The 13,411-nt window shown below is 50.6% G+C and overlaps 1 protein-coding gene across 1 annotated transcript in view; it reads left to right on the forward strand.

The window, feature by feature from the left end:
* Window positions 1–13,411, forward strand: part of MATCAP2 (microtubule associated tyrosine carboxypeptidase 2) — a 271,200-nt gene that overhangs the window by 34,784 nt on the left and 223,005 nt on the right. Inside the window, exon 2 of the mRNA XM_085606631.1 lies at window positions 1,476–2,131. Coding sequence (XP_085462757.1) covers window positions 1,476–2,131 — 656 coding nt within the window. The remainder of the gene's footprint in view (window positions 1–1,475; window positions 2,132–13,411) is intronic.

The following is a 13,411-nucleotide window of genomic DNA, read 5'->3' on the forward strand; positions in this document are numbered from 1 at the left end:
GTTGCTACTTACGGTTTGCTGGTGGTTGTGGGCGGCCGGGCACTGGCCTGCCTGCCTTTATTTAATAGGCTGCCTAGGCCTGCTGCAGCCTGCACTCGACGTCAGGCTAACCCTCTGCCTGTGAACCCTGGTAATGGCGAGGACAGGCGTGCGCGTAGGTGTGCTGAGGCGTGGCTTACTGAAAAAAAAAGTACGCGCACACGCTGCCTGCCGCAGAGCACAGCCAAAACCCAGCAGAACACAAAACTCAGCCCCCTGCCCAATCAGTGTCCCGGGGCCATGGCCCGCCCCTTGGCAGCAACACTGAAGGGCCGCTGGCTATCCGCTACGGCTTCGCGCCGCTTAAAGCAAATTTGAAATGCGTCATCACGCTGCATCATTGGAATACGAGGTCTGTGGAGTCAAATATGAATGATATGTGATGCGCGCCGGAGATCATTAAGTTTTATATACTGACACACATTACCTACCATATGACTAAGTATATGACGTGCAGTCTCAGAGTTGCGTGGTGGTGTTATGTAGACCCGGCCCTGTCAAATAGGTGCCGGTGCTAAGCACCGTAAAGCACAGGCACAAATTAAGCACTGCTTATAAACCAAATCCACATGCTATGCTTCATTTCCAATGGAAAAATTGGAATAAGAGGTAGTTAACAAACGTGTTAAATACCAAACCCCAACGCAATAGTGTTTGTCAGGTGTGGTAAATTCCCCACTCACATCAAACTCACTTGTAGCCAAGTGTCTCAGTGCCTAGATGTCAATACTAGTTGCCTGTGTGCTCGATGTGTAAAACACCTATGTAATAAATGGAAGACAAGACTGGAGAAAGAGCAGCCTCTAGCAATATGGCAGTCTCAAAGCATTAACTTCAGCAATAGTTTATCACAGTACTCTCTGCAAGCTGCTCTCTTTGACTGTGTGCAGAAGAGATGATGGTCGGGTCTGGGAACGATCTGAAGACTTCATTCAGCCTCTATGTTTTTAGTATCTGACTACTGACAGTTATAGGTGTCTGCTGCCTGTGCTAATACATTACAAACCACCAAGCCACAGCATATTGCAAATGTTTACATCCTTCTGTCGAATATATTATTATGGTGCAGTTAAAGTGGTTACAGTTTCTTTCAGCTTTGCAATTTTAAATCCTAGTAATAATGGTGCCACCCTGTGCCTATTTTGTTTATTATCGGCCAATGACTTATCATAGTTATGCTGTATTGCATTGTAGTTTTACTTTATAGTTCTATGGACCCCTGATGAACTGCTGAAGCACACTTGCAGACAAGTAACACGCTACTCTGTGGAGTGCTTCGGCTGGCGATAACTGTTGTTTGATATTAGCATTAACGTGTTTTTTAATCTATAATGTTTTTGTAAAGTGTATGCCGCACCTTCTTGTTCTGTCAGTTTGTTTTGTTAATACAAAAAAATATTTAAGTCATTAGAGTTTTCATTTTTTTGTACATACAGAGAAACTCCATTGGCCTAAAAAAGAGCTCTCCAGGAAGTCAGTCCTGAATCCAGAAGATGACCTGTCCCTCAGTCTTGAAAGAAATCTCCATCTGTTGTCCTCTTCTGGAGTCCTCAAGGACATTTTCACTACAGGAACCAGTAGCGACAATGTGTTCTTACAGAGCAAAGAGGAGAAAAAGCACCACAGCCAAAAGCAGACGTCATGCAGTCACCACAAACGGCAGAGGAAGTCCAGCAAGGTTTCTTCCAAAGAGCGACGCAAGATTAAAGCACCTTCACTCCTGTTGAGCAGCAGCTGGTACTGCAAGAGCAAGCCGACTCCTCTTTATATCACGAGCCCAGCGACCACGTTTTGCCCTAGCATTGCCATTACAGGCAGCAGGATGGGGCTGTCAGCCAGAACTAAAACAAAAGCCAAAAGACATTATTTCTTTAGGCTGCCGAAGCCAAGCCCCCCTCCACCATTAAAAAGCCAGGCAAAGGAAGCAAAAGTTTGCATACTAACAGCCATTAGGCCTTCAAACCTGGAGATAGAGAAAGTTAAATTCTTTAAATCAGAGTTCACCTATAACCCCGTGTTTGAGTATTCAAATCCTGCTGTTCCAAGTGTGCTGGCGAAATACAGCCGGGCCTCTGACAGATATCTCAAACAGGTATGTATGGCATGTTTGTAACATACAAATATTACATTGTATTGGGGGTCTGATTTAGAATGTTTGCATTGCTGATGACACCCAACTACTGACTTAAGTAGGTAAGTTGTCTGATGCTAGAGCTTACTATTATTTATTTTATTTTATTTTAAAAGTTTTATATAGCGCGAACATGACCCAAGAGCATATCAGAGCGCTTTACATAGGGGTTGTGCCATACAAAGGTTATTAGCTGTTGGGGGAAATAAAAGCAAAGCAATATACAACAGAAACAAAAAGACATAATGGCAGGCGACACGGGCCTTAGCAAATGTCAGCAAAAACAGCAAAGCCAGATCATAGGCAAGAGGAAAAAACTGCTAATTCAGCACATTGTTCATTAGTAGAGCCTTAACTTCCCTTTTGAAGGCAAATGTTGAGGGAATCAGTCTAGTTTCCACAGGCAGGGAGTTCCAGATTCTCGGGGCAATGCCAGAGAATGTGCGATTGTAGGTTTTCCGTTTTTTAAATTGCAGCCCACTCACATTGGGCCTGATTCACAAAGGGTCTCCGCAATTGTGGCTGAGGCCCCACAGTAGTGATGGGACCTACATACTGCAGTTACCTATTGCAGGGCCACCGCCTTGAGCACAGGCCCACCCCGCACGACTGCGGGGCCTCGGCCACAAGTGCGGAGGCCCTCTACGAATGGGGCCCTTAGTGAGCAGTGAAATCCACCAGCAGTCTGTAACTCATACTGACGGATTCTGTGTGTTCCTTTATTTATTTTCAGAGCATTTTATATTGCAGCATGTAACCCTGCATATGCTTTTGGTAATGGTCTTGAGAACTCAGCCATGTGGAGCAGGAGACACTTGCATGCCAAACTTGAGGTAATGATCTGAAGCTCAAGACCATAGTTATTCTAAAGCAGAAGAGGGTAGAGGAGTTGGCCTAACGGCTAGGGCGGTCGACCTTGAACCTGCGGAACCGGGTTCGAGTCTCGGCAATGACACTGAACATCCTGTGATTCTGGGCAAATCACTTAATCTCCCCGCGCCTAACAAAAATGAATGTGTCCTCATGTAAAGCAACTGGTGCTATGTAAAGCACTCTAATACCCGATACATTTGGGTCAAGTTAGCGTGCGATATGAAACGCCGTTAAAAAAAGCAACTCTTTGGTCTTCTGGGAGGTTCACAGGGATATTGTGTGGACTGTTGGCTAGATGGAATAGTTGAGGGTTCAATGGGTTGCAGTTACTTTGAGCAAAATAGTGGGGAAGCCCTGTAGTATAAGTTGCGAGGCAAAAGCTTCTTATATTCAACGCATCCCTGGATAGGTGGTGCTTTGGATGGGATTTCAGACCTGGGTCCAGATTATTCCAGAGTGGCGTTCTGGTGGCAGTCAGTGTTCTGCCATTGTGATTCTTCTGGCAGCTTGAATGAAGGTTTCTGATAGGAATATAGATAGATGATAGGTTTTCTAGGCATGTTGAGCCTTGCCACGGAGGGTCAGAGTAATTAAACTTAAATTCTGGGCTCTGTCAATGGAGTTCCTTGAGGGCTGTGGTGATCTGTTGGGTTTAAACACATAGGAATGTCTAGGATTTAGATTTAGTAAATTACAATAATCAATGCTAAATAAGTAATCAAGCCTAGGACAATCAGAAATTATGAATGTTCAATAAAGTGGTTCATGTTAAGCAATAATTTGGTGGTGCTTCGGCTACTACATTGATCTGGGGTAACAGGTTGTTCAGGGTCCAGTATCAGAATTCAGTTGTAGATTGATTAAAACAAAGATAGTTCTTCTTTATCCATCATTCCACGAAGGAAATCTTTCAGTCATGTTGAAATGTAACCCTGATTCCTGTTGTCATCGTCCTGTAGAATTGTGTGTGGTGTCGCCGCACAAGGTGAGCTAGAAATCACATGTATACATTGAGCATCAGCACTGACAGTGTGAATGAACTGTATCAGGACCTGGAAAATGATCTTTTTTTTTTTTTTTTTTTGAAACCGTTTATTACATTTTAAAAAGGTTACAAGTATGGGCCTACAACCATCCGGCCGGCCGCTAGAGTGGCAGAAGCATATGACATACCTACAGTAAGAGTCTCTTGGCAGTGCAGATCGGTAAATCAGGAGATATCAATAGCGCAGGCCACATAACTCCAAGCCCACAATACGGTTTCCTTTTTTCAAAACAGAACAACACAAAAAACCACACCCGCAAGGCAACCCGCCATCCAAAGTGACGGCACGTGCTCCTTAAGTGGGGGATCCCAACCAGCAGCCAAACTCTGAAGAGGGGAATGGGAATAGATCAGGGACTGGGGAACCACATGCCCGTGGCTGGGGGAGGGGGTCGGCTAGGGGGACGGAGCTGGTGAGGCGGCCGGTAGCAGTGGCGGCTCACAAATACCCCCGCGATAGGCGTTCCAGGGGCCCCAGATTTTCACCCACGCCCCAGGCTTACCCCTCGCCACATACACTACCTTTTCACGAAACATACACCAATCCATATGTTCTTTCCAGGCCAACACCGCTGGGGGCCTCTGGGATCCCCACAATTGAGCAATGTCGCGCTTAGCTATCATGTATCCCAGAGTCACCCACCGCGTCTGCGGGACCGAATAGTCATTTGGTTCCCACACATTCAGCAAGCATCTCCTCGCTTCCGGCAACAGCGCAACACGCGTCACCACACGCAGGACCTCATGCACACCACGCCAGAATCGCTCCACCTGTGGGCATTCCCACAGAATATGCATGAAAGTTGCCAAGGCACCACAGCCACGCTTACACAATCCGTCACCAACAAAGCCCATACGTAGAAGCCTTGGCCCCGTCACGTAAACCCGGTGGAGGATCTTAAGCTGGACGAAGCGAAGGCGAGCCGGGATGGCCACCTCCTTCGGAGAGGCCACCGCGGAAATCCAGTCCTCGTCGTCCAGTTCCAGCCCGTCGGCAACCCAGGCCTCGCGGAGACTAGTCAGCAGGCACGATCTGTCGTTGATCAGTTTTTTATATATAAGGGAGATTGTGCTGTCCGGGACATGGCCATCCAGCACTCTGTCCTCCAGGGGGGAAGACTCCGGAATGGACGCGACCTCAGGGAAGACGGAGCCCAGCGCGTGGCGGACTTGTAAGTACCGAAAGTACTCACTGCCTTGCAGCTGAAATTCCGTCTGCAGCGTCTCAAAAGTTTTGAATCCACCCCTCGTCCAGAGGTCTCCCACTGTGCTGATTCCGATCGTGTCCCACTTCTCGAAGCCCTTCGATGTCCACAGGGAGCCCAACCTCTCAGACGCATATAGCGGTGTCGCCCGGGTCAAACGGTCCTTCCACCCCATAGCTGCATTAGCCGCGTGCCAGACCCGCACCATGACACGCGTCGGTCCCGTCAGACGGGAGTCGGGCGCGCCAGAGTAGAGCGCTCGATTGTAGTCGCCACCGGGGAGGAGCATCTTATCCATTTCAAATGCCGGGTTCAGGGCGGGCCCGTAAAGGCCATGATTAATCGCAGCTAGCTGGGAGGCCCAGTAATACCGTTTAATGTCCGGGAGGGCAACCCCCCCATCGTACCACGGGAGCGTCAATTTAGCCAGAGCAATACGCGGCCTCCCGTCTCAGAACAGGCGCCGCTGCAGGCTCTCCACCTCACGGAAGTAGCGCGCCGGAACCAAGTCCATAGTGTTCTGAAGCGCATACAGAAAGCGCGGCAAGGACATCATCTTAAACAAGGCCGCTCGGCCAAGCGGCGAAAGCGGAAGACGCCGCCAACGCGCAACGTCCTCCCGCAAGCGCTGGAGGGGGGGTAGCAAGTTCCGCTCGTAGCGGGCCTCCGGGTCTAGAGTAATATATATACCCAGGTACCGGAACCCCTGGGAGGCAATCTGGATCGGGCAGTCCCGTGGTAGGGCCGGAGCCTCCCCGGAGAGCACATACACGCAGGATTTCGCCCAGTTGATGACAAGGCCTGAGTTACGACCGAAGGAGCGCAAAACATCAACCAGGACAATCAGCGAGTTACGCGGGGAGGCGAGATACAAAAGGATATCATCGGCGTAGAGGGACACGCGATCCTCATGCTCGGGGGTCCAGCGGAGACCACGGATAGAGGGGTGCCACCGCAGCCACTCCGCCAAGGGCTCCAAGGCCAATGCAAACAGGAGCGGTGACAAGGGGCAACCCTGACGCGTGCCCCGCCCCAGCGCGAAGGGGGCCGAGACTCGCCCATTCACCACCACCTGCGCCAATGGGCCCGAATACAACAATTTGACCCAGCTAATGAATCCCGGTCCAAATCCAAATTTCGCCAGCATCGCCCAGATGTATGGCCATTCAAGCGTGTCAAACGCCATGGTGGCGTCTAAGGACGCCAAGATGGCCGGCTCCCGCACAAACGGGACACGCGCGAGCACCCCATGCAAGCGTCGCAGATTAAGAGCCGTGTTGCGATGGGGTATAAAGCCAGATTGGTCTTGGTGGACCAAATCGCCCACCACGCCAACCAGCCGGTTGGCCAGTACCTTGGCGAGGATTTTGGGCTCCGCGTTCAAGAGCGAGATAGGCCTATAGGATGTAACCCGCTCACGGGGTCTCCCCTCCTTGTGGATCACCACGATTGTGGCCAGACGCTGGTCCGGCGGGAGGGAACCCTGCGAGTGGGCCGCCAGGAACATCGCGCGCAGGTGGGGCGCCAGTACATCCGGTCGCAGCTTGTAAAGCTCGATGGGGATACCATTGGGGCCCATGGCCTTGCCGGATGCGACCGAGCGAATAGCCAGGGCAATTTCGTCCGAGGTGGGAGGAGCGTCCAGCAAATCCCTGTCCTCCACCGTAAGGGAGGGCAGCAAGATGTCCCGAAGCAGGGCATGGGAATCTTCCTCCGAGCAGGGAGAAACCGGGGAGTACACCTCGCGGAAGTGATCCGCGAAGCAGGAGACAATGGCTTCCGGCTCGGTGACAGGCACACCATCCATCCCCTCAATCAAAGGCACCACACGACTCGCTCTCTCCCTCTTGTCCAACCACGCAATCAATTTACCAGCCTTATCACCCACATCATACAGTCGCCCCTGTTGCTCTCTACTGAGGCCCCTGGCCGCCTCCGTGACGAGGGCCCTATAGGCCGCCTGCTTGAGGTGCAGAACATGCAACTTGGCGTCTGTTACCCCGCTCCCCAGGTCACCCTCTAGTTCCGCAATTTCGGCCTCCACCCGGGTTACCTCCTCCCGCTCGCGCCTCCGGGCATGGGAGATAAAGGAGAGGGCCTCCCCTCTGAGAACTACCTTAAAAGCCTCCCACAGGGAGATGGCCGAAGGGACAGACCCCACATTCTCATCAAAGTATCGCTGTAAGGATTTGATCAAGTCGGCACGAATAGTGGGGTCACGCAAGTACCAAGCATTGATTGGAGCCACCCTGCCCTCCCCCCTAGGGAAGACATCGAAATGTAACAGTACTGGGGAGTGATCTGAAATGCCCCGCGCCAGATGGCACACCTCTCCCACCCTCCCAGCATAGGCCGCCGGGACAAGGATGTAATCAAGCCGCGAGAGGCTACCATGGGCACCCGAGTGGAAGGTGTATTGCCGCTGTGCGGGATGCTTTAGTCGCCAGCAATCCACCAGGCCCAGTGTATCTAAAAGGCCGGACAGCCAGGCCTGTGCCCGGGGGAGGTCCCTAGGGGGATGGCGATACTTAGACCCAGAAACTACCGCATTAAAGTCCCCCCCAACCACCAGCAGGCCCCCCGGGAGGTCCAGGAGGAGGCGCCCCAAGTCCGCAAATGTAGTAGATTGTAACCCAGGCGGGACGTACACTGATATAAAAACAAACACTCTACCCTCCATTCTACCCACCAGAACAGTGTAGCGTCCCCTCTCATCATGGCGCACCTCATCAATCTCCAACGGGAGCGAGTTCTTAATCATGATACCCACCCCCCGCGAGCCCGAGGTGAAGCCCGAGTGGGCCACCAAACGATAGCCTCGCCGATTCATGGCAAGAAAGGAGTTACCTATAAGGTGTGTCTCCTGCAGGAAGATAACATCTGGTGAGATACGTTTCAAGTACTGCAGGACCACACCACGCTTAATCCTGTCCCCCAGGCCGTTAACATTCCATGACAACACAGTCAAATCCCTACCCCCCATCATACGTAGAAGCAATCAGTCGTCCCCCACAGAGCATCTCGAGAGCAACAATACAGTAAAGGGCTTGCCTTGCGGTGCAAACAAACAACACACCCCCCCCACCCCCCCATCCCAACAGAACTCCCCCCTCCCTGCACCCCTGCATGAGCCCAGACAGCCCCCCCAAAGTGCAGTGTGCCTGTCGCCCCATAGATGAAAAACTAACTAGTCCCCCAGAGGAGGAGGGAAGCCCCCAACAGACCCCACACGACCTCCATAGGAGGGGAACATAAACGATCAGTAAATGGTAAAGGAATGTTGTCCAGAGCAAGGCCTATTCTTCACCCCTCAGTTCTGATCCGGCGGGCCCTCCCCGCCAACCGCACCCCCCCCACCCCCTCGGCCCCGATCTCCAGGCAGAGTGTTCAACCAGTCCCCAGCCGCCTCGGGTCGGTCAAAGAAGTGCGTGCGCCCATCCACCTCCACCCTTAGCTTAGCTGGAAAAAGCATTGAGTACTTAAGGTTCAGGTCCCGTAGGCGACGTTTAACTCCGAGAAAACTCAATCTCTGTTTTTGGACCGCCGGAGTAAAGTCTGGGTAGAAATGCACATCCATGTTATCAAGCTTGACCGGTCCCTGTTGCCTGGAGGTCTGCAGGATAGCGTCTCTGTCCCGAAAATAAAAAATCCGGGCAATGAGAGGCCGCGGCGGGGCACCGGCCTTAGGTCTGCCCCCAGGGACCCGGTGAGCACGTTCCACCGCAAAAAGCTTACTCAGCCCCCGGGGCTGGAGATGGGTAAGGATCAATTCTTCCACAAAAAGATCTGCCGCCTCCGCCTCTCGTCCCTCCGGCACTCCCACAATGCGAACGTTATTCCTCCGGGCCCGACCCTCGGAATCCTCCAGTCGCCGGTCCATCAGGGCGCTCGCCTGGCCAAGCCGGCGCACCTCCTTTTGGAGGGCCACCACGTCCGTCGTGAGGCTCGTTGTGGTGTGGGCCAGGGAATCGACCCGGTCGTTGGTTTTGGACAAGTCAGCCCTCACAAGGCTAACATCCACCAGGACCGAGTCTATCTTTTGCGCTAGGGTGTCGAAGCGCTGGTCCACCGAGGCCTTCATCTCTGCGATGGCGCCCATGACGTCCCGGAGGGTCAGATCCACCGGTTGAGCAGATGCCTCCGTCGGGCCCGCCGGGGATGTGCGCGATGTCTCCGGAGATCCCTTCTGGAGGGTGTAGCGGTCCATACTGTTGGATTGAGGCGCCGGGCCGCGGCGGGTCGTCTTCACCTTCGCCCGGTCGCCATCTTGTTTGGTGGACATGCCTGCTCTCCCACCGTCGTGCCAATCTCCTCGAAAGGGCCGATAAACCAGTTCACGGGTTCCGGGGGGGGGAGGGCGACCACTGGGCCGCAGGACGACTCACGGGCGGCGGGTCAGCCGGGCACCTGGACAAGGCCACACCACCGCACCCCGCTCCGCAACCCTACCTCGCTTGAGGGCAAGGAGAGCGCAAAAGCGAAAGTGAAAGCACGGGATACGCGAGTCGCCCAGCCCTGCCCGCCGTTGTTGTTCGCTTTGTCCCCGGATCGCCCCACTACTCCAATCCGGGGGGCCAGCGCGGAGAAGGCCGCAACCTTCAATCGGTGCTCCCACCGGTGTCCGGGGTCCGATTCGAAAACGAAAAACGGATGGCGCCTCAGCTCGGGTTCACCGATGCAGTCCCCTCAACAAGGACAGGATATAGCCAGGATTAATTCAGGAGGTCGTGGTGGTCCTCAGGAGCCTCGCACCTACGCGGCCATCTTGGTTGCGCGCTAGGCTCCTCCCCCCTGGAAAATGATCTTTGTTGTGTTTGTGTGCTTCACCAATTCGGATGGCAGAACATCAGCCATACAGGAAATAGTTTATTCACACAGGCACCTGAAGAATGAGGGCTGTGGGCAGGACACCCTCAAGTTTATGAGCAGGTTTACAGTACAATGGCCAGTGCAGAATTAAACACAGGATTGGGTCTTTTGCCGCACTGCTGGTCGTGGAGGATGCTGTGGTCCTCTGTTGAAATATTGCAGTTATCAGGTTACCTCCCTTTCAGAGATATCTCATGGGATGAGAAGGTTAGCAATTAGAGGTAATAGGCTTGGGTTCTGCAATCCGCCAATGTTATTTTTCAAGAGCCTGTTGAAAACTACATATGTAGGGAGTCAGGACCTTTATTGAGTTATGAAGACATTGAGTAATGTAATGTGAAAAATGTCAAAGTAAATTGCTTGATCCATGTAGCCAACAAAGTAACACTGTGTGGCTTGATGCTTTGTTTCATTGTTGGTTGCTCAGCACATTGCAGTTGGTAAAATGAGATGTTTGTGTGAGGGTATTTGCTGGCAATGGGTTGGTTTTGGGTTGAGTGATGTTTTCGCTGATGGTCGAGGTGTTATTTGTTAAAATGGTAATCAAGACTACATGGTGCTGGTCAGATACCAGGCCGTGTTTGTTAGGAGCTCTAGCTTTGTTATCTCGTCGGTAATCTTGCACAGCCCTTTAGTCTGTTTTGTTTCTATTAAGAGTCTGTTGGCAAATACTTCTTTAATTGCTTCTTCTCCTTGGTTGAGAACATGTAGCTCATTCAGTCCAACGTAGTCTTGGTTTTCTACAAGGTGCATTTTGCTACTGTTCCCTTCTCCTCAGATTGCAAATTTAGCATTTAGTCCTTTGTTACCAACCTTTAAACGGTCCATGTGTTTCGTCTTTCATAACAGAACAAGGTGCTAATGTTATTTTTTCATACATAGAAGTCAGGCAATATTTTGGAGTGCTTTACTAGCTAAGCTAGTGACTCATAAGCCTTGTTCCACCAAACAAGCCTGACCCCAGCTTGTTGAGATTCATTTCTACAAATTTGCTTTCACGGAACTTACGTGGCAAGATCGTAGAAATCAAGCTATTTCTCAGTGCAGGAGATTGCTACAATTAATATTTTATTTCACAAAAGCAATATCGTCAGTTAAGTAATATTTATGAGCCTGATAAATTAGTCCGAAAATGTTGATAATCAGACTGACGGTGTAAAAAGTAATGAACTACTATAGGCAGCAAGCATTTATGTAATTTGCGTAAAACAATCGGCAGTCAGAGCAACCTAAAGAGGAACACATAAAGAGGGTATTGCTGAATTTAACACTGATTTCGTGAAATACATTTCTATTAGTTTCTGTGATATAAGGGCACGGGATAAATTCTAGATCTGATATATATATATATATTACGGCTATCTACCGACTCCTACGTGTCATGCTGAGAACCCCAACGGTCGGACGAGGGATCACGCAAGATGACCGTCACCACAGCGTGAATGGCCAGCACAGGGAAAAGAGTGTGGGGATTCGTGTGCTTCGGAGGTGCCCATCTGGGGGCGCAATATGAAAATAACATCGGCATGTTGCCCAAGAACATAACATTCATTATACCGAAGTACACGGACAATATGAAAAATCTGAAACGGGGCACTGCCATTGGCCCATGATCATCCAATCCCCTCTCCTGTTACTGTGCAGGGACCAATGAGGACCCAGGTATGAATTTAAAAGCAGAATCATGCCAGTGACGTTTTATTTATGAAGCAAGCAGAAGAAGGCATACCGCCGAAACGCGTCCTTGCAAATAAAGTCATTTTTAATGATCCCGTGAGTGCAGCAAGTTTCTTTGAAACTGGAGCGGTGATATTTGGCACGGACCCACCTCCGTGCGTGCTTGCAACCCGTCGTGAAGAGTGCAGCTGCGCCTTAAGGTGGACCACGGAGCGAAGTATTGTATACATGGCGTCTTGCACCGCCTGAGGGGAGTCCTGGCAGGAAACGGCGACATAGTCGACAGTCATACAGACTGTTGGAGTTACGGCTATCTACCGACTCCTACGTGTCATGCTGAGAACCCCAACGGTCGGACGAGGGATCACGCAAGATGACCGTCACCACAGCGTGAATGGCCAGCACAGGGAAAAGAGTGTGGGGATTCGTGTGCTTCGGAGGTGCCCATCTGGGGGCGCAATATGAAAATAACATCGGCATGTTGCCCAAGAACATAACATTCATTATACCGAAGTACACGGACAATATGAAAAATCTGAAACGGGGCACTGCCATTGGCCCATGATCATCCAATCCCCTCTCCTGTTACTGTGCAGGGACCAATGAGGACCCAGGTATGAATTTAAAAGCAGAATCATGCCAGTGACGTTTTATTTATGAAGCAAGCAGAAGAAGGCATACCGCCGAAACGCGTCCTTGCAAATAAAGTCATTTTTAATGATCCCGTGAGTGCAGCAAGTTTCTTTGAAACTGGAGCGGTGATATATATATATATATATATATATATATATATATATATATATATATATATATATATATATATATATATATATATATATAAACCTCAAAGTGCCCCAAAGCATTAAGAACGCACTCGACTTCAAAAGCAAACCCTCCGGTTTATTTACAGGAAAACGGGCTGCAGCATTCATGTCATTTCTTCTCCGACGCGTTTCGAGGCTTCTGCCTCTTAGTCATGGATAATTGACACTCTGCAGATGGCTCCAAATCAGCATGCTCATTTAAATACCCTTAGTGGGCGTCGCTCAATGCGTCCTTCTTTTTGCAATGCAGGCTGGACCTTGTAGTAAGGCTTGGAAATTATTTAACCCTCAGTGGGCTCTGCTGAATGTCAATGCATTAAGTCTGTTATTACCCTCCAGTGGGTCATGTTTGTTGCGCTCGTTTGAATTTTGCCGCTTCTGAAGTGCTGAAATAAGTCAGGCATTGTTCCTGCTCACAGCCTCTCACTCGATAATCTGGAGATGGTGCAGTTTTCCACGGCAGGGCTGCCGTGCAATTATGTAAACCTCAAAGTGCCCCAAAGCATTAAGAACGCACTCGACTTCAAAAGCAAACCCTCCGGTTTATTTACAGGAAAACGGGCTGCAGCATTCATGTCATTTCTTCTCCGACGCGTTTCGAGGCTCCTGCCTCTTAGTCATGGATAATTGACACTCTGCAGATGGTTCCAAATCAGCATGCTCATTTAAATACCCTTAGTGGGCGTCGCTCAATGCGTCCTTCTTTTTGCAATGCAGGCTGGACCTTGTAGTAAGGCCTGGAAATTAT

The sequence above is a fragment of the Triturus cristatus genome, chromosome 5_2, assembly GCF_964204655.1.
Source record: "Triturus cristatus chromosome 5_2, aTriCri1.1, whole genome shotgun sequence".
Lineage (NCBI taxonomy): Eukaryota > Metazoa > Chordata > Amphibia > Caudata > Salamandridae > Triturus > Triturus cristatus.